We start from the raw sequence: 20,796 nt of genomic DNA, 5'->3' as shown, positions 1-20,796 counted from the left end.
AAAAACACTGGAAAAATCATTAAATAATACAGCAAAACTACAGACAAATAAATGAGCAGGTACCGATTACACTTGTCATGCATCAAGAAAAGGTTTTTAAATGAGACTCAAAAACCGTAAGGCATCAATGGTAGATGACAAAGGGATTAATACCCTGTAAAAGGCCAATGGACTCTTTTCTAATAAAAATGCTGTTGCAAAGACACAAGCCTAACACTTCCAAATTACCCAGAGCCCAAATCATATATAATGCTAGTGAGTAATGGCCACTTTCTTATCAACTGTGAGTTATAGGCAGATACCAGATTTATTACTTATTTGCTTTTGAGAAACAATTTTCCACCCAACCTAATGGGTTATAAATTGTCTCATTTGCAGCTATTTAATTTAAACCAGAACCTCACTGCCTGTTAAACAAGAACATGAAAAATGACTATGTGGTGTAATGCTAAGAGCCTACTGTTAAAACAGCCATTTAATTCAGGGCAGTTGTTTTTTTTTTTTTTTTTTCCTTTAGAAAATAAAAAAATCAAACCAGCAAAATAAAATGAGGCTTTTGACCTTCAGAGCAGTGATGAAACATATACAGTAGTGTTAGCCACAGCAACGCTGAATGCTACAGAAATAGTACAAGTGACAATTCTGTCCTAATGAGATACAAAACCAACATTAATAATCTTTAGTGTTATCATAGGCTGCCTGAAGGAGGGGGAGGAGGAGGAAATGTAGGTGCGGATGTCAAACGTGAGTGACACCCGAGTGTAATAAACACAGATGCTGAAAGGGTCTGAGAAAGCTGCAACTCCGCTGAGAGACATTTCGCCATTTAAAAAAAAAAAGGAAAGATAGACTGGTTATTTCTAATTTGGCCCAGAAGCCAGAGTTAACCCTTGATGTGCTGCTCAGTTAGAAAAGATGAATGCAGGGAGAAAAGACCACATACTTGATGCTCCTATGAGAGGCTGAGGTGCAAAATCAAATAAATGACCTTGTTTTCTCTCCACAGGAAACAGAAGTCAAGCTTGTCCCTGTGTGGTAGGTCAACAGAAAATGACTTCAGGATTGAATTTAAAGAAAAGACAAAATGAAAAGAGCCCATCACCCTTGTCCTGTGTGAAGCCCTCCCTTCCAGCACTGCAAGAGGATGAGATTCCTTCGACCGCCATGCCGTCAGCTCATGTTCAAGGTGCACAGAGTGGGAAGCGGTGGGGCCATGGAACTCCATCCCCTTCTACCCTTCTAGTTTCAACTGGGAAGGAAGGTCCCCAAATCCCTCTGTCCAGCAAATCTGCCTGCCTGCCTAGAAGGGAGGGAGTAATTTTACCCCAAGCTTCTGGGTCGTGTTCCCCTTTCCTTGTCTCAAAAACCCCCTTGTATGACTTGCATTTATCCCCTCCAAGGAGAACCCTCCGATCTCAATCACAGGCAGAAAGATGCAAGGGAAGCTGAAAGGTCTTTTCCAAACTGCACTGGGGGTAGGCAGTTTGCCTGGGGAGGGGGCCTATGGAGGCACAGATGGGAAGCGGGTGGGAGGATGATGGCTGAAGTGGATGGCAGACACAGGAGTCACGCTCTGGCCTTGAACAGACATGAGGTAGTCATGTTGTTAGGGGAGGATGCAGAGATTGAACCCAGGCAGGAGAACCACATGTCACAGTGTGGGAGAGGTGGGAGAGACAGCAGAGACAGACGGAAAGAGGAGACAGAGAAAGCGCAGAGAGGAAAGGAAAGGGTATCAGGGAGGAAGAGAAGGGCGCTAGGATTGGGAGAGCAGGGCGACTGGGAGACAGACACTAGAGGAGTGAGCGGGGAGGAAGGAGGGGAGAGCAAGAGAAAGCAGATTTTCAAAACCAGGCACTTCCCCAATTACAACACTAGATGCAGAGCTGCTCTGAGGGGAGCCAGAGTCACCCTCTCAATTTGGGCACCGGGGACATGGCAGAGGTGATGCAGCTAAAGCGTTAGGTATTCAGAGCCTGCTTGCACTCAGCCCAGCCAGACAGGAAGTGGGCTGGGGCTGTCTCTGTCAGACAGGGCACTGGAGACACTCTCAGAGTGTGTAATAAAAGGCTGGGTGACGGAGGTGGGGGCCCACAGGGCTGGGCACTGTCCTGACCTGGAGGACGGAGTAGGCCGTAGTGACCACTGCCCGGGCCAAGGTTTCCCAGCTCACCAACCAGCACACGCACACGCGCTTCACACGTGTACAGCACGTATAGCTGTGCTTCACGTGTCTCTCGCCTACCACACGTGTCACAGAGCATGGGTGGGGAAGAGTGAACAACCCACTTCTTCCTCTCCCCTGAGCCAGAGCACCCTAGGAGGCTCCAAAGGGCTTGATGATGGTCAGTACCTGCAGGCAGACACGGGTACATGTGTGGCCACCCGTGTCATGTCCCACGATCCGTACCAGCCTGCCCCCAACTGTGCCCTCGAGGGAGCTACGCAGAGGAGGAGACTGGGGCTCTGGGCAGGCCTGGGCTGGCTGCTGGAGGGCAGGGGGCCTTTGGCTGGCAGCTGTTCCCCGGGGCCTCCTGCAGAGCCTCACTGGGCTGGAGATCCGGGTAGGGGCAAGAAGCACTGGCTGCCTCTGGCAGGCAGGTAAGTCTGTCTGGCCCAGGGCTTGCCTGCTCGCACCCTCCCAGCTCCCTGTCCAGCCAGTCTGCCCCTTGCCTGAGATTCATAACACCCAAAGTGAGGTCAGCAGCCTCTGAAGGCAGCGGATCCTCGGGTTCCAGGTCTTGGAGGTGGAGGTCAGGGTTCCCTTTGGATGCACTAAAGTCAGAGTGGACAATGACCTCGGCCTCCACCTGGTTCCTGCAGGCTGGGGGCGGCTTCTTCCTCCCATTGCCCTGGTCAGAGAAGAGAACACAAAACCATCACTGAGAGTGACCATCAGAAGGACGGCCATCATTCTTGGGATGCAGAGAGACTGACCCCCAGCCCAGAGCCCGTTATACATTACATGGGAGCTGGTAAAGGAAGAACGGTGACTGTCCTAAAAGAGATGACGATCAGATCCCTGGGAAGGCAGGGAAATACTACGCATTTGCCCTTGCTGAGGAGTTCCAGAAGGACTAGATTCAGTCAGGGCCTCAGTGAATAGGGGGAAGGGCTGAGTGCACTCAGGCCGGGTGCACCGTCAGATCCACGTAATTCTGCTGTGGCCCACTTACGTCTAGGTAGAGGAAGGCTTGTCCCCAACCCAGAGAAATACAGCTTCTCCCAAACTGGCCTGCCCTCCATCCACTCACCTTTAGAGGCTCCAGGGATCTGCTGGCTAGACTTTTAGCCCCAGGGAAGTTACCACCAGGGCTCTCCAGAGGATTCACTACTTGCTCTGCACAAACGCGGGGACCCTCCTCTCCTTCCCTCCCCCCTCCTCCCGGGACGCTGACCTTGATGGCGTCATACACCAGAGCCTGCAGCAACAGCGTCTGCCCGGTTCCAGCAGGGGGCAGCAGGGCCCGGGTCAGAGAGGGCATGGGGCCTGCCTGGGGCAGCTCACAGCCTGCCCAGGAACCTGCCCAGCTCAGCCCACCGTGCTGAGCCCAGGAGATCTGCACAGGAAGAAAAGTGGGAGCACTGAGAGCTTGACTGTGAAGTATGAGAGGGAAGTGTATGGAGCTCCCTTCACAGACCCTCTTGGCCCCCTTGCTACCTTCCTCCCCAAGGCTGTAGGGAGGAGCACAGAATGGGCTGAGAGTCTGGGGGTGAATTTGAGGATAGAAAGATCCTCCTGCAGAAAAGCCCAGAGGTTTCTGAGCCAGGCAGGGTCTCCTTCACCACAGAGGCAGGGAAAGGATGGGGAAAGACTCAGGGGTTTGAGCTGGCTGGTCAGGGAATGCAGGATGAGCCACCACTGCTAGGATGGAGGGGACCTGCCCTGTGTGGGCCCACCTTATCCGGATCCTGGTTCCACTTGACCACCTCCAAACTGACCAGCCTCTTTTTCCCATACTGGGGAGAGCCGGGCCTTAGAGGTCTCCCCAGCTCCCGGGATGAGGAGGGATCTTGGTGTTCTGGCCATCCCGAGTCAACCGCAGACAGCCCATCGGGGGCCCTCCCCTCCTTCCTGAGAACCAGGCTGACCTATTCTGCTGGGGATGGAGGCCCATCTGCTTCCCTGCCCTCCCAACCCTTTCAAGGAGGAGGGAGAGTATGCTTTTTCTTCTGCAGCTGGCCCAGGAAGGGGAGGGGGGAGGAGGGAAGGGGCTCTCTCTCGGGGTCACACATTGCGCTCTCACGCCCCCTGGTGTCCTATTTGGGCATGAGCCACAGTGTGGGGCTCGGACCTACCCAGGCTCACCTTTCTCTTGGAGTGACTCCGGCAGTCAGGACCGCCACCACCCATAAGGCTGTGCACTTCAGCCCTGTCCTCGATGTCTGAGGGCGGTGGGGACCAATCCTGGGGACGGGGGTGCACAAGGGACTCCAGTTCATGGGCAGCCGGGGGGCTGGGGGGGGCAAGGCGGGCTCGGGAGTAGAGCGTGGGGTTCCCAGCAGTGGCCGTGGAGGACAGGCCCGGGAGGGCTTCCCTGGAAGGGAAGATGGGGGACAGCACAGTGGTCAAAGAGAGGGGTGGGGGTGAGACTGGCATCTAGTCCAGCCTGTATCCCTGGGCAGGTTCCTACCCATCTCTGAGACTTAATTTCCCGGTCTGTGCAATGAATAAGAAATTCTGGGATTGTTCAGAACAGCTGGGACACTACACTGGGGTCCCTCCTCCCTTGGCTCCAGGCATCTGGAGATGTGGGGTCCCTCTCTGCAAGATGCTGGCAGCTACCAAGGAAGCGGCAGAGAGGCAGCTCTACCTACGCCTGCCCTTGCTGAGGGGATATGCTGGGGGGCTTCCCTAAACCCACCCCCTACTCTCATGAGGTCATCACCCCCAACCCCTTCATCCCAGAGTCAACTTTAATGGGGCTCCTGGGAGTGCCCAGAGCAAGTCATGGCCACTTTCCCTGCTCCCTCATCTCTGCAGCCCTTCTGGAAACCTCTCCTCTGTGCGGTCAGACTGGCTCCTTCACCCACCGGTGGGGGCCACGGCGCAGGCCAGCGCACATGCAGGCCAGGAGGCAGAGGAGGCCCAGGCAGACGCCCACGATGATGCCCGTGACGGAGTGCACGTCCAAAGAGTCTGGCGGGGGAGAGGGAGGGAACAGAACAGATGGAGGACAGGAGAGAACCCAGGGTTCGTAGACCTGGACTTGCGGCTTCCTCCAGAGACCCCTGGCCTGAGCCTCACCTTTTGGACATGTGAAATCTTCTCATGCAAGGACAGGAGGGCCCCATGGACTCACAAAGACCACCACTACCTCCCTCTCACTGGACATACGGAAGTTGTGGCTCCTCCCCATCAGCCTGGCCTTTCAGTGAAACACACCTCTTGCCTTCCTAACAGGGCTGGTTTTGCAGGTGTGTGCAACACCTGCAGGGGCACGTGGCCCATGCTTAGAAGGGCTCTGGGCTTGGTTTAATGCTCTGCTGTCACCATCTGGAAGTTCTTCCCCCTTTTTAAATAAGGGACCCCACATTTTCCTTTCACACCGGGCCCTGCTGATTACGTAGCCAGTCCCATTGCCCAAGACCTCCACCCCATAAATCTCATCACCTTTCTAAGCCAGTTCTCCAAAGCAATCTCCTAAAGAAACCAAGCCAGTCTCCCGCAAATCTGACCTCTCAACTGAATCACCACTGAACCACACCCATCTTCCCTCCAAATTTGTCCTCTCCACACCAGGTGAAGAGGGCACTTGTCCAAAACAATGAAAGTGTAGTCATGCCCAGAGGCAGGACCTCGGAAGAGACGGCTTGAGGGTTAGAAGTCAACTGTGTGTGTGGGGGGGGGGTGGGCTCTGGAGAGCTTGGGCTGCCCCAGGATGGACCCCACCCCTTCCTGCCTTCCTGCCTCTTACCTGAGAGCTTTTCCTGGAGAGTAATCACATCCTGCAGGCCAGAGAAGGGCCCAGGCCCCACCTCCGTGCGCGCCCCCATCTTGAAGAAGTACCTAGTGTCGCTCTCGAGGCCGTGGACCTCAGCACTGAAGATGTTTCCTGGCGGGGGGGCGTGGGGAAGGCAGGGAGAGCAGGGTTGGTGAATTGGGTCGGGGTGGGCTGCAGGGATGGGCTGGGAAGTGACCCTGAGAGAATCTGCTTCTCCCGCTCAGGCGGTAGCTTCTGGCTGCTCCTCCTAGAACAAACCTCAGCGGCAAGCTCACTACTAACCAGCCACTGGGGAGGCTGGAAAGTGGGGAGAGGGTGGGGAAACTCTTGCTCAGATGCCGTGGGGCGCGAGCCCTCACCCTCGGTGGTGAGCAGGGTCCACTGGTGCTCAGGCTGGGTACGGTTGCTGCTGTAGAGAATCAGATACTCCACGATCTCGCCGTTGGGCTCCGAGGGGGGGCACCAGTGCAGCCGAACGGTGGATGGTGTCAGGGGCCTCAGGCGCAGGTCAGATGGGGGCGTGGAGGGCCCTGGGGGTCAGGAGGGGAGACGGGGAGAGGCAGGGTCACTGACAGCCCCAGCTCTGGGGGCAGCTGGGAGCCAGGGCACAAGGACATAGCCTCCCTGCTTCCTCCTTCACTGGAACAAACCACAAACCACAAAGCAGAATGAGGTCTGGTCTCTCACTGGGGACTTTCTGGAATACAGTTGAGGAGGGGGCTTCACCACCATTCCTCCCCTCTCAGAAACTCTTTTCTACTCCTTGGAGCAGAGCTCCTCAAACTTCCACACCCAAATACTTCCAAGGGTTGAAGACACTGTCTTTATTCTAGGGACCTGGGGGCAAAGCTCGGAAGTTTTCAGAAGGCTTACCTTTTCTTTTAAATTCATCTATTCCGTGGTAACATTTAATATAAAAATAGTGTTTGAAATACTTTATCATTTAAAGTTCCTAACTCCCCTTGCCACCCGAAATCTTCAAGTAAAGTTGGTTGATGCCCTGGGTAGCCTCTGTCTACGGCTGCCCCTGGCACAAGTCCTCAGGGTCGGGGGAACCGCAGTGGGAGAAGCAGCACCTTGGAAGGCTTTGTGTTTTTTTTTCAGAGAAGAAATTGATCCTGGGGGGCGGGAGTGAATGAGGAAGGGGGAGAAGGAGGGACACAAGGTGGCTGGTGTGTTGGGAAGGGACAGAGATTTGGGGGCTCAGGTTTTCGAGGCCCAACAGAGGGTGGGATGGGGACCCAGGGCTCTAAGGGCATAATAGAGCCACAGCACCACGGGCTGCCAGAACCCTCCTTGATCCTAGGTGACTTTCTGCTTCTCAGGCTCCAGTCTCCCCACCTGCGAAAGGAGAAAACATTCCCCCCTCTATAGCCTGGTCAGTTGTGCTGGGGATCCAGTATCATACAGTCTCCTTGGAGAAAACACCAGGGTCTCCCTAAACTCTGCACGCAGTTTAAGACCATAAGAACTGAAGTCATGCATGGGTGAGAAACAACTTGCAAGCAGTTTTTTAAAAAGTGAATCCATGAGGGTAGAGGGCCTCCCCACCCCACCCTACCCTACATGTGTCTTCCTATTTCAGGTCAGGGACAGAGGTCTGTCAATAGAAAGGTGAGCAGTCTTAGGACTGGAAGCACCAAAGAGCCTCTGCTGTGAGAACAAAAATCCACTTGTCGGGCTTCCCTGGTGGCGCAGTGGTTGAGAGTCCACCTGCCGATGCAGGGGACACGGGTTCGTGCCCCGGTCCGGGAAGATCCCACATGCCGCGGAGCGGCTAGGCCCGTGAGCCATGGTCGCTGAGCCTGCGCGTCCGGAGCCTGTGCTCCGCAACGGGAGAGGCCGCAGCGGTGAGAGGCCCGCGTACCGAAAAAAAAAAAAAAATCCACTTGTCTTCAGATGCATTTCCAGAGGGCTCCAGAGTCACAGACCTGCAAAGCGAATGGTCCCATCCTCTCTTTTGACAGATGAGGACCCACAGGCCCTTCGTGGGGAAGGGGACTGCCTAACTCTCAGTGTGTGTCAGGGGGATGACGGGGACCCAAAGGCAGAACCCAGGACACCTGCCTCCAGACCTGGCCCCCCTCACAGCTCGCTGAGGTCTTCCCACAGTCTCTTAAAAGAAACCCCTCCTCTAAATCTTACGTTATGATGTCTGTGAGTAAACGGTTAAGACCAGCAAAGGACTGCCTACAGAGATGCAGAGCAAATGACGGACACTCATGGGGTTCTGAGGGGCGCTTCACAAGAGGGATGGGGGCAAGAAGGAGTTCCCTGAAAGATGGGCTGGTGGCCACTCACGGTCAGGCAGGGTGGAGCGCTCCACTACGGAGCCGAAAGGCCCGTCCATGTCCACGCCGTGGGACTGTACCGCAAACTCGTATTTGGTGAATGGCTTCAGCCCACCAATGAGGATGTCTTCTCCAGAGCTGCCAAGGCAAGAAACGTGACCAGGGCTCTCAGGCACACCCTCCTAGCAGGGCAGGGCCCTCCAAATCTACTCCCCTACCCCAGCCCCACGGGGGCCGCTAACACCATGCAGTGGACCTGCAGAGAGGTCTGGATGTATCAGGCTCCATGTCCAATCCCCAAGCCAGGCCCCTCTTCCAGGAAACATTCCTGGATTAATCCACATCATTCTCTACCCAAGGGACCACCTCTGATGCTTCTTTTCCTTGATTTAATTTTACTTCAGCTGCCACTGTATATATCTATTTCTTTTTATGCTTTGTTTCCTCTGCCAAACAAACAGCTCCCCAGGTCAGGGTCTCTGTCTCCCCATTTAACTGGGGACCTCTCAGGACAGCAGCTGGGCTGTCTCTTCCCCGTCACGTGAAGTTGAAGAAATAGGTCTGTCCTGCGTGACATTTCCTAGGGTTGAGTACAAGGCTGTCCTGTGAGGGGATGGGACTGGATGGACGCCCCTTTTCCATCTGGCACCATCTGGTCATCAGACCCTCAATGTGCCCCCAGTTTAACACATGAGTCATGAAATGTCCCTGAAGCCCCAGGTCCCCTCTCCTCATCACCACCTGCTGCCTTCTTCCCCACCGTCTGCTCTTCCTCCCCCTTTGCAGCATCAGCCCCCTCTTCCCACCTGGTGTAATAGGTGACCAGAGAGGCATTCCTGAGCCCCCAGGGGCTGAAGCGCACCGTGTAGTTGACAATCTTGACTGTGGTGAAGTCTGGTTTTTTCCACCGAAGCCAAATGGATGTGGAGCTGTTTGATTCCGCATGGACATGGGCGGGGGGCAGGGGTGGCCCTCTCTGGATGGGCAGGTCTGGAGGGTGAAAATTAGAGTGTGGGAATGGAGGGAGGATACTTATCCCTCAATATGTATAGTGGTTTGCAGTTCCCAGGGCACTTTCTTTTACCCAGTCTCTTTTGATCCTGTGAGTTGGGTGGCACCATTCTCACTTCACAGATGAGGAAACTGAGGCTCCCCAGAATTTAAGTGATTTTTGCCAAGAGCATACAGATAGCAGACTGTGGAACACTAGTATGTAGGAATGTAATAGAGACAGCAAATCATGGCAATTAAGAGCACAGACTCTGGAGCCAGGCTGCCCTGATTCAAATTCCAACTCTGCCACTTAGTAGCTGTGTGACTATGGAGAAGTTAATTAACCTCTCTGTGTCTCCATTCCCCATTCTGTCAGTGGGGCAGATAATAGTACCAACACCTCATAGGGTTGTTATGAGGATTAAATTAGTTAATGTTTGTAAAGGACGTAGAAAAGTTTCATGGAATGAATGTCTGTGTCCCCCCAAAGTTCATATGTTGAAATTTGAACATATGGTGGGTCCTGTCTTAGGGATTAGTGCCTGTCTTTGTCTGTTCAGGCTACTATAACAAACAACCGTAGACTGGGTGACTTATAAACAACAGAAATTTATTTCTCACAGTTCTGGAGTCTGAGATCAGGGTGCCAGCATGGTCAAGTTCTGGTGAAGGCCCTCTTCTGGGTTATAGACAATTGACTTCTCACTGTATCTTCAGAGCAGAAAAGGGAAGCAAGCTCTCGTGTGACTCTTATAAGGGTGCTAATCCCATTCATGAAGGCTCCACCCTCATGACATCATCTAATCCTAATTACCTCCTATTATATCACATTGGAGTGGAGGGTTTCAGCATATGAATTCTGGGGTGACACACATTTTCAGTCTATTAACAGTGCCCTTATAAAAGAGACCCCAGGGAACTCTCCAACCCTCTTTCTGCCATGTGAGGACACAGCGAGAAGATGGCCTATGGTCTACGAACCAGGAAGCAGGTCTTCACCGGACACTGGCTCTTCTGGGGTCTCGATCTTGGACTTCCCGGCCTCCAGAACTGGTTGTTCAAGCCACCCAGTCTATAATGTTTTGTTGCAGCAGCCCCAACTAAGATCCTGAGCCTCAGTTTCCTGGTGGGCCACAAAGGGATACCCTCCCTCCCTAGAGCAGAGGAATAATCTGATAGACGGTGCAATGTAGGTGGATGTATTTTAAAAATTGTTTAAAGGTCAAACTTGGAGTCAGAAGTCACTGATGAACCATGGGGTTTTTCTCTGTCCAAACCTTCCATATTAGCACTGTTCATGGATAATGAAAACACGGTGAGCAGACCTACAAGACAGTGCACAAGCTGGGGCTTCTCTCTGTAGCCTAGAAGAGCCTAGTAGAATGGGTTTGTGGGTAGCTGAAGCTTCCAGACAACCTGACCACCAGAGCTGGCCCAGAGGAAAGGGAAAGGAGGCCATCCTGTTGACTGAGACCTCCTCCCCCGCTTCCCCAGCCCCCTCACCTGGGGTGGGAGCCTTTTCCGTCTTGCCCTTCCACACTGCCGCATAGCCATCCTCGTGTTTGTTGAATGCCACGAGCTTCACCTCGTACAGCTGGCCAGGGACTGGGGAAGGTCATGGGGGTCACTCACTGGGTAGAGGAACCTCTGGGGTCATCTCCAGCCACTGACCCCGCTTGTCCAGTCTCCCACTGGAGCTATGTCCATCTCATCCCTCCCCACCTGGCCCTCCTCACCTAGCTGGGTCAGCTCATACTGCTTCACTTTCTTCTTGAGCCGGACAGGACCCACATCCCAAGCCTGGTCTCCACGGCCCCCTGGAGGGCCCTCGCCATCTGCCTCCTCCTCCTCTGTCCCCACCTCTCGCCAGTACAGTTTGTAGCCAGAGATCTGAGCGGGGTGAGGGGGTGGCTGCCATGATACGACCAGGGACTCCATCCTTGCCCGTACCTTCAGCTCTGCAGGGGCAAAAGGGACTGCGGGCAGAGGCGCAGGAAGGGAGGGGGGAAGAGACACGAGGAAGCAAAAAGCAGGAAGATAGCATTGAGTGACAGCCTTGCCAGCCTTCTCCCAGTGCATCACCATTCAGCCACCGGCCTAAGGGCCAGGCCCAGGCTCTGTCTAGAGCACACCTCACTCTTCCACAAGTGCTGGGAATGCAGGGATGTCTCCTGGGCATTTGCAAAGAGGTCAGCAAGGAGCACCTCTGGGGCAGGGCTGACAGCACCTCGCTTGGAGCAGGGCTCTAGAATTCTTCTGAAGGAATGAATGCATGAGTACCGGCAGGTAGGGGATCCCAGGGATTGCTAAAGCCGGGAAGGAGGGATGGAGCCATTGGAAGTGGGGAGCCCTACTTGGAAGCCTAAGAGTGGGGCAGCTCACTATGTGTCTGATGCTGTTCTCACAACCCTATAAAATAACAAAAGCACTATTATCCCTGTTTTACAGATAAGAAGACTGAGGCTCGTGAAAGTAACTTGCCCAAGGTCACACAGATAGTATGTGCGCCAGGTTTTGAGTGCATTTAACCACTCTACTATTGGGCCTCTCAGCCAAACCCACGATCATCATCATGGAAGCAGCTACTATTTAACAAGTTCTAATTATGTACTAAACATTTTGTTTACATTAATTAATCCTCATGCCACACCTGGCAGTAAATGAAGTCTTAGAGTTGTGAATGGTCTGTCCAAAGTCACACAGCAGATGGAAAGGAAACAGGAGCTCAGGGGTGTCTGCAAAAGCTAGCCCTTCGCCTCTTCACCCATCCTCCCTTGCCCATCGAGCAGGGGGAGCCATGGAACGTCTCTGATGGAGGAGGTGGCTGGGTCTGGGTTCCAAGGGCAAACATACACATACATACATAGGCACACGCATCACCCCAACTGTCCCCTCTGACCCCGTACCGTGGCTCTGGTTGTGCACACTGGGCGTCCTGTGCTGCATCCACTGGGAGGGGGCCCCGTAGCCGGTCCCTGTGCCGGCCGAAATCCGCACTCGATACACCTTGTTGGGCTGAAGCGAGTTCAGTGTAAACTGTGTCTCATTCCCTGGCACCTCGATGGAGAAAATCTGATCTGCTGGGACAGAAGAGACTGGCTCTGGGTGGCCGCCTAAGGACCAGGACTCCTAAACTCCCCTACGCCGACTTTTCCACCTCAGGTCCTGGTTCCTCAGGGCCCATCGGAGCCTAAAACCCTCAGTGCCCGGACGGACTCCATGCTCCAGGGCTGACTCCTGGGCCTCCAACTCTGGCTGACACAGCCATCAGCCTCGGCTCAGAGCGGGAAGAATCATGGCACACACTCCCCACCGCCCCAGGAGCTGTCAGTAACCAACCCCTCCCACACACACCAGGGTGCTGGCATGAGGCACTGGCTGTGAAGGCCATCAAGCACCACCTACCTTCCAGAGCCCTGCCAACAACCCAAGCCCCCCTCCTCACCCTTCCCTCCCTCCCCACCCTCATCCTGGCCCCCAGCCACTTGCCTTCTCCAATCTCTCCATCCCTTTCACACCTCCTCCCCTAGATTCCTGACATCTGTCCTAACACACACGCCCCCATGCCTCATTTCTCTCAATCCCACAAGCACACCCTCCACCTCCCTATCCCTCATCTGCTTTTTGAGCTGGAAGGGACCCCAGGGATTACCTAGGTTACCTGCCTCATTTCACAAAGACACTGAGGCAGGGACTCAACAGGATTACGCACTGCAGCCGTAGAGGAGGTGGGGCTAGACCCCAGGCCTCCCCCTGTCTTGAGCTAGCCCTCTTCGCCTTCCCTTTCTCTCCTGCCCTCCCAACCCCCAGCCCACCTTCCCCCTTTCCAGGTTCACCTTGCCCTACTCCACAGCTCTGCTCAGGTCCCCAGCCACTCTGATCAACCCTTTACACCAATGATTCCCAGCCAGGTGGAGCCCGTGTCCTGCCCCCACTCACCTTCCTTTCCCAAACCGTACTCTATCTTGTACTTCACCACCTGCCCATTGCTCAGGCTGGGGGGCAGGGGCAGCCACACCACCCTGACGTCCGAGGGGTTGGGGCTGGACAGGGAGAGCTGGGGCGCTGCACTGGGGACTGAGACAGAAGAACATCTACGTGAGCTCTGCTCCACCGACGTGGAAGGTGAGGCTCAGGAGCGGTCAGAGACTTGCCCAGGTCACACAGCAAGTCAGAAGTAGGCCCAGGACCAGGATCTGAGGGAGGAAAGGGAGCCTCTCAGGGGAGCCCCAAGCTGGAGATGAGGGGACATCCTTCCCACCCTGAAGCCAGAATAAGGTTGGGGGCACAATCATCTACATCCGATGGATCATCACTGGCTCCTGTCTGACTGGATGGTACGTGGGTGTCGGGGAGAAGGGCCATCTGATACAGGCAATCATGAGACCAGGGCTCAAGTCCCAGCTGTACTACTGACCTTGGGCAAGTCACTAATTTTCTGGGCCTCAGTTTTCCCAACTGTAAATTAAGGAGAAGAACCCTCGCCCACTCCCTTACAGGGCACAAAATATGGCATAAGGCAGGTAAAAGTGCCTTGGCGAACACTAGTAAAGTGAAGCTGAGCTACCATCCCCAGGGAATTCTCTGGGCCCCAAGGTGCCCACTGCAGGTGCAGAGGTCCTACCATCATCCAGTGTGTGGACCAGTGCTGGGGTGGAGGTGCGGCTGGCTCCCAGCTGCGAGTAGGCCACCACATAGAACTCATAGTCTGTGTTGGGTTCCAGGTCCCGAACCTGTAGCTCAGTGGTGTCATTGTTCACTGCAAACTGGTATTCCACATTGTCCATGCCTGAGTGGGTTAGGGTTAGAGGACAGTCTGTCACAGGGCAACCCCCAAGGGCTCGCCAGCTGGAAGCTGTCTAGGGATCCTTTATATTGTCCCAGTCCCTAGAATAGCCTCTTTACAGCTAAATCATTCCAGATAATCTCAGTGGGAGAGTATAAACTCCCCTGACTTCTAGTCCCACTGTATTAATTCCTCCACTGGTCAGGAAGTCCCTTCTAGCCTCTAACTGAAGTGACTCCTGCTGCAATTAACAAGCTGGCTCCAGGAATGCCAAGCCACTTTCCCTGGGAGGAGAAGCATCCTCTCCCTCCTCTCTTATAACAAACTGTGGCTGAGGGAGAAATGTACTAACCCATTTCTACACAGGTCTCTCCTGTGGGTTCCCACCCCATCCCGTTCTATCCTATCCCCAAAGGCAACCCTTCAATCATCCAGCCTGTGCCGCGCCCCTCCCCGCCCCCCAGAGCCCCCGAGTAGGTCTTTGCTGGGGCCTCTTAGCCCCGGGGAGACTTACCCCGTGCCTTCTGGTAGTGGAGGGAGAAGCCGATGATCTGCTCGCTGTGCAGCTCGGGCCGCTCCCAGGCCACCAGAACGGCGGAGCTGCTCAGCGGCGTGGCGGTGACCCGCGTGGGAGCGCTGGGCAGCCCCTCGCGCACCACTACTGCCAGAGGCGCGGCGGCGCACGCCGTGCCCGCGCCATTCTCGGCCACGCACTGGTAGTAGCCGGCGTCCTGCAGGCCGATCTGCGTGATGACCAGGCTGCCGCCGCCGCCCTGCACCTTGACGCGCCCGTTGGGCCGCAGCGGCTCTCCGTCGTGCAGCCAGCGCAGCGTGGGCCGCGGCTCCCCGGACGCGCGGCACACGAAGCGCGCGGTGCTCGCCCGCGTCCGTGACAGCGCCTCCGGCGCCTGCGAGATGACAGGGGCGGCTGGGGGAGGGGAGGGGGACGCTGACCGCGCGCTCCGGCCACCAGGGGCACTGGCTCCCGCCCCCAATACCCGACAGACACCCCGACGGACTCCCGCATCCTCTCCACTCATTCTAACCGCTTCCTGACTCACCCGTCCCCCCAAAATACCCTCGGCAGTGCAGCTCTAGCTCTCTTCCGCCTTTTACCCCAGCCCCACACTGACCATTCTCTTTCTCTCTCCGAGTTGTCCCCAGGCCTCCTCGGCCTCCCCTCCTGATCCTCCCCTGGATCAAACCCTGCTCCCGCACTTACCATTTCCTTCTCCCCTACCTCCCAGTATCCCTTACCTATCAGATTTACCCCTCAGCCAGCCCTGAGCAACCCTACCCCTAGTTTTCTCCTCCCAGACCACTCCATCTCCCCCGAGTAACCTCAGTCCCACTCCTCCCCACATTACCTGGGTCCCACCCAGACCACCCCTCCCCTCTGCCCCCACTCCATCCTCCAATCTCTTTCCACCACTTCCTCTCCTCTAATTACCTATTCTGTCCCCTCCAATGCCCCACCCCCCGCCCTATCCCTTTTTCATCCTCCAGCACCGCCCCTCAGTCCCTCTGACACACCCACTCGCCCCTTTACCCCCCTCCCCTCTCCTCCCGGCCCCGCCCTAGCTAACCCGCCCCAGTCCGGTCTCCCTCACACCTACTCCGCGGTCTTTCGCCCTCCCTCACCCTCCTTCCCTCCTCACCCAGCACGCGGAGCTCTGCGGCTGCGGTTGCGAAGTCGCGCGTGCGGGGCTTGTTAGCTCGGCAGACGTAGACGCCGGAGTGCCGGGGCTGCGCGCTGGTGATTAGTAAGTTGGTGCGGCCCAGGACGATGACATCGGTGGAGATGGGCTTCCCATCTGCGGGAGGAGGGAGAGCGCTGGAGGGGGGAGCTGAGGGCTGCCCTTCCATCCACTCTCCGGACCTCGGGAGACCCTCTACACCCAGGTTAAGAGAACACAACAGTCGCTGGCTGGGATCTCAGTTCCTCCACTTGCTAGACCGATGACTTCCTCTGAGCCCTTAGTGTCTCTGTCTGTAAAATGGGGAGATGGTCCCTCGCTGGAAGGGCTGCTCTGAAAGCGTAACGAATAAAGTCTGTGGGACTGGCCGGCACAATGCAGGCACATAAGAAGTGCTCAGTACACCGGTCAGTTATTACCATTACCATTATTATTAAATTCATTTCTCTCAAGAAGGACACTCCATATGGTCTTAGGACAGTGCTATGATGAACATACGGCTGGAAAGGTCTGGACCAGAACCAAAGATCTGAATCTGTGCAGACTTTTATCTTGATGTGAAGTGAAAACCATTTTAAAAGCCCTTCCCTTATGGACCTGAACAGAAAATCCAGGGAAGAAATGCAAATGGCCAATAAACAAAAAAGTGTTCAACTTCACAAAATCAAAGACATGCACATCAAAACACAGATGTTCATTTTCACCCATCAAATTGGGAAAGTTTTTAAAAATAGTATGAGAAAGGGTAAATGCTGATAGGGCTAACAGGGGCTCCACCTTGACCTTGAAGCCAGGATTCCACTTGTGGGCACTCTGTGGTGGGGAGCTGTGAACGGGGCTGATCACTGCAGTGTTAACTGTAATAGTGGACAACTGGGAAGGACTTAAAAATTCAATAGCAGGAACTAGCAACTTAAATTATGGTGACATTCAAATGATGGACTATCATAGTTATTAAAATTATTTTCGAAAACGTTTTAAAGATGGGGAGATGTTTATGATATACTGTTGAATGAAAATAGGACTTGGAATTGTAAGTAAGCACGCTTTCAATTTTGGGGAAAAATGTACATGTGCATAGAAAAAATCTGGAAGAAAATATGCTCATATGTTAACAATTTTAATCTCTGAGTGGTGGGATGTTTTCTGTTTCTCCTTTTCCCTAGTTTTCTACAATGAATACGTACAACTTTTGCCATCAGAAGAAAACAAAACAAAACAAAAAAGCAATGCCCCTCTGACTTAGTTGAGTAAGTTCCTAGACTTAGTTGAGTAAGTTCCTAGAAAAGGAACAGTGCCCAGGGGCAGGAATGAAGTCCATTTCCAGCTTCTCTCTTCCCAGTCTCTGTCCAGGAGTGCTATTAGCAGAGTTTCTCCAAGTGAGATCCCAGAGCCACAGGTGTCAGGACCCTCTGGGACAGCAATGCTCAAATCCTTACTGTGTACACAAATCACAGAATCTCAGGAGACCTTGTTAAGATGCAGAGGCCTAGGGCACCCCAGATTCTGCATTTCTAACTATGGCCAGGAGGTAGGTCCAAAGACCACACTTTCTGTAGAAGGACCTCAGACACTTGTTAAGCATTAAAAATCCTGGGTCATGACTCTCCAGGCATACATGGAGGGAGTCCGCAGTTTCAAGACGCTCCCTGGGATTGGGACTGACATATAGTACACACTACTATATATAAAATAGACAACTAATAAGGACCTATTGTATAGCACAGGGAACTCTACCTAATACTCTGTAATGACTTATATGGGAAAAGAACCTAAAAAAGAGTGGCTATATGTCTATGTATAACTGATTTACTTTGCTGTACACTTGAAACTAACACAACATTGCAAATCAACTATACTCCAATAAAAATTTTTTTAAAAATTAAAAACTAAAAAAAAAAAGAAGCTCCTGGGTCATCTTGATGCCTGGTCAGGATTTGAGAAACACTGATAATAGAACTTCTGGGTGACACAACAGGCTTACTGCAATAATAGTACGAGGGTCCTGCTGGCCCCAGGATCCCCCTAACTAGGCAAGTGTCACAAGTCCAAGGAGGCCGGACAGGTCAGGGAGGCACAGATACCAGCACTGTTCTTTCTCATCAGCTCGGTGGGGGTATGTAGTCATTTGGGTTATTATTTTTCTTTAAGCTCTATGTATTCATCACGACATAGTCTTGAATGTGAGATACAAACTTACAAAAAGAAGGCAGTGTGGAGTCGTATACTGAACCAGGGGAAAAAGGGTAAAAAGAGCTGGGTTTGGGACTTTCTGGTGGTCCAGTGGGTAAGATTCTGAGCTCCCAATGCAGAGGGCCCGGGTTCGATCCCTGATCGGGGAACTAGATCCCACATGCCACAACTAAAAGATTCCGTATGCCGCAACAAAGATGCCGTGTGCCGCAACTAAGACCGGGCGCAGCCAAATAAATAAATTTAAAAAAAAAAAAAAAGAGCTGGGTTTAAGACTTACTTCTGCCATCAACTTGGCACAAGTCATTTATCTCAAATGGAAACAAAAATAATCCTTGCTTTTCTTCCATACAGGGCTGTAAGGGGTGGCGTACCAGAAAGAGAACAGGCTCTAAAGTTTGGGTCCTGGCTTTCTACCTTCCTCTCTGAGCCTCAGGTTCCTCATCTGCCCTCTGGGAATAATAGCCCTGGCCCCTACCCTCCTCCAAGGGCTCCAGCAGGAGAGTAGGTTGCATGCTCAGTAGACTGCAAGGTGACGTTTGGCCGGCACCCTCATTACCCTGATAGCATCGATAGCATCTCCTGTAACGCATTCCCACCTGGCACTCATCACTTGCTGCCTGATACTGTCAAGCGTCTTGTCACGGATGTGTGCTTATCTCCCTTAAACAGACTGTGAGTTCAGAGGGCAGGCCCCCCCCTTTTTTATTCACTGTGCCCAGCATGAAGCCAGGCACACGAAGGCGGCAGCACACTGGGTGGACCAGGAGGTGCTGTGTAGTTAAACAGACCAGCAGAGGGTCCAAGTTCCACCTGACTCGCTGGCCCCTTTCCAGCTCTCACACATTCACTGTTGTGAGGACTGGAAACATAGTGTGGAAAACCGAGCCCAGTGCCCCACCCGCCAAGTAAGGTCTCAAGAGTGATTTTGTGAGTGGCAGACTTAGTGCGCTTCGTAAAGGAAACTTGCTACACGGATTGATGATTAATTTTGTCCAGGCTCCCTACCCACACTCAGCCCTGGGACAGGAGTTAGTTCCTACCATACCAAAGGTCGGTGACCATTGCATGGTCACCCTTATAGCTCCTTGACTTGGGGATGTGTGAGATGCCACACCCTTCCTCTCCCATGCCCTCAGGTCCCCTCCCTCCACTTACCCTGTCGGACCCAGGACACGAAAGGCGTGGGGTCAGCAGAGGCCACACACTCCATCACCACACTCTGGCCAGACACCACGGTGGTGTTCTCCGGGGCTGCCACAATGACCACGTCCTGCCCCCCGATGGATGCCAGGGACCCTGGAGAGAGGGCAGGCCAGCAGGCAGCTTTACCATCAGGCATCTTCACATGCAGCACCTCACCTGATGCTTACAGTCACCTGGTGAGGCAGGTGGGGCAGGGAGCAGCCAGGGTTCCATCTGACAGATGGGAAAGCAGCTGCGTAGTTCAGCAGAGCTGGGACTGGAACTCAGAGCTCTTTCTCTGGGAGCCAGGAGAGGAATAACCTGACCTCCGACACACCACCCCCATTCTCCCCTGTCAGATTGAAGCCACCCTCTGGGCAGAGAACCAGCAGAGTCAAGAGTAGACTTGGAAACAACTATACCCCAGTTTAAAACAAAAGAAAAAAAAAAAAGTAGACTTGGAGTCTGGACTTGGAGTCAACAGTTATAGTTTCTAGTTCTGGCAAGTCCGTTCTCCAGAGGGCCTCGATTCCCACGTGGGAAAGGCAGGGGATGGGTTCGAGTTTCTGCCAGCTTGGCAGCCCCCTGAGCACTAATTCTCTGCCAAGTTCTCAAGTGTGACCCTGGGTCCCTGGGTCAACATGGTGAATACCCGGTTTGTCCAGCAGGTGGAGGCAGAGACCCCGGGCACGGGAGGGAGCGCGAACCAGACTCAGCGCGTCAGCTAAGCCCTAGGAAGCAGGGTAGGAGTGGAGGTGTAGAGGGAAGAGAAGAACGGAGGGGCGCGGGTCGAGGGAAGATGCCATGGCAAAGGGAGGCAAGGGAGAGGCCCTTGTGGGAGGCCCGGAGTGAGATCTACTGAGCACCTGCTAGGCAGCAGGCACTTCCCAATCTTATCTCAGCGATTCTCACCACCTCCCTGAACTGGACATTTGATAAGGAACCCAGGGTCACGCAGATGGTGAGCAGAGAAGGCAGGATTCAAACCAGGTCGTTCTGACCCCAAAGCCTGTGTCCTTCCTACTGCATCACCCTGGGACGGGAGATTTTCAGAGAAATGGAGAGAACACGAGCCCCAGACCATCAGGAGCTAGATGCACAGCAAGCAGCAGCAGGGTGAATCCCCTTCAGGGCACACAGAGGGCCGGGGACCAGGGCTTCAGGGCACGGACACTCCTCCACGGACGCCTCACCTCCCCACCCCTGGACGCTCCACCCAACTCAAGAGAACACAGAGCCTCGCAGGAAGAGAGCCCTAAACTGGGAGTCTTGGGTTCCTGCCCCAGTTCTATCTCTGACTTGCTGGGGGGCACTGCCTTCTCTGGGCTTTATCGCCTATGCCAGTTACTTATTTGAAGGCAGGCCTTGGACTACTTGAGGCCCCGCCCAGCTCCAAAATGGCCGACTCCATAAACCCCCAGGTTTCCACACCCAGGCAGCCCCCTTACCTCTGTGGGCCACGCGGAGGAGGGCCTCCTGGCTGAAGCGCTGGTTTGCTGAGTTGGTGGCCACGCAACGGTAGGAGCCTGCATCACCTTTCTGAACGTCCAGGATCTGGAGGACCCCATTGGGAAGGGTGATGAGCCTTTGGAAGAGAGAGGGCACCTGTGAGGTGCGCAGGAACTCCTCAGGGAGGGTAGCACGCCCAAACAGTCCTGGACCCACCTTCCCCTCTGGCCTGAAATACCTAAAGCAGTTCACTTTCA

At 54.1% G+C, this 20,796-nt stretch overlaps 1 protein-coding gene across 1 annotated transcript in view; it reads right to left on the bottom strand.

The window, feature by feature from the left end:
* Positions 1–650: 650 nt before the first annotated feature.
* The window catches only part of IGDCC4 (immunoglobulin superfamily DCC subclass member 4), a 37,379-nt gene continuing 17,233 nt past the window's right edge, over positions 651–20,796 (bottom strand). The window contains exons 4-20 of the mRNA XM_079912778.1: positions 20,539–20,675; positions 19,064–19,204; positions 15,674–15,829; positions 14,530–14,943; positions 13,854–14,018; positions 13,169–13,306; positions 12,136–12,306; positions 10,966–11,205; positions 10,733–10,834; positions 9,043–9,226; positions 8,247–8,374; positions 6,305–6,475; positions 5,919–6,056; positions 5,035–5,140; positions 4,310–4,538; positions 3,399–3,560; positions 651–2,852 (exon numbers count right to left, since the gene is read on the bottom strand). Coding sequence (XP_079768904.1) covers positions 2,442–2,852; positions 3,399–3,560; positions 4,310–4,538; positions 5,035–5,140; positions 5,919–6,056; positions 6,305–6,475; positions 8,247–8,374; positions 9,043–9,226; positions 10,733–10,834; positions 10,966–11,205; positions 12,136–12,306; positions 13,169–13,306; positions 13,854–14,018; positions 14,530–14,943; positions 15,674–15,829; positions 19,064–19,204; positions 20,539–20,675 — 3,193 coding nt within the window. The 3' untranslated portion in view covers positions 651–2,441. The remainder of the gene's footprint in view (positions 2,853–3,398; positions 3,561–4,309; positions 4,539–5,034; positions 5,141–5,918; positions 6,057–6,304; positions 6,476–8,246; positions 8,375–9,042; positions 9,227–10,732; positions 10,835–10,965; positions 11,206–12,135; positions 12,307–13,168; positions 13,307–13,853; positions 14,019–14,529; positions 14,944–15,673; positions 15,830–19,063; positions 19,205–20,538; positions 20,676–20,796) is intronic.

Source organism: Stenella coeruleoalba (assembly GCF_951394435.1).
Source record: "Stenella coeruleoalba genome assembly, chromosome: 2".
Classification (NCBI taxonomy): Eukaryota; Metazoa; Chordata; class Mammalia; order Artiodactyla; family Delphinidae; genus Stenella; species Stenella coeruleoalba.
Note: the sequence above shows the minus strand (reverse complement) of the source record. Positions and strands in the feature narration are given on the sequence as shown.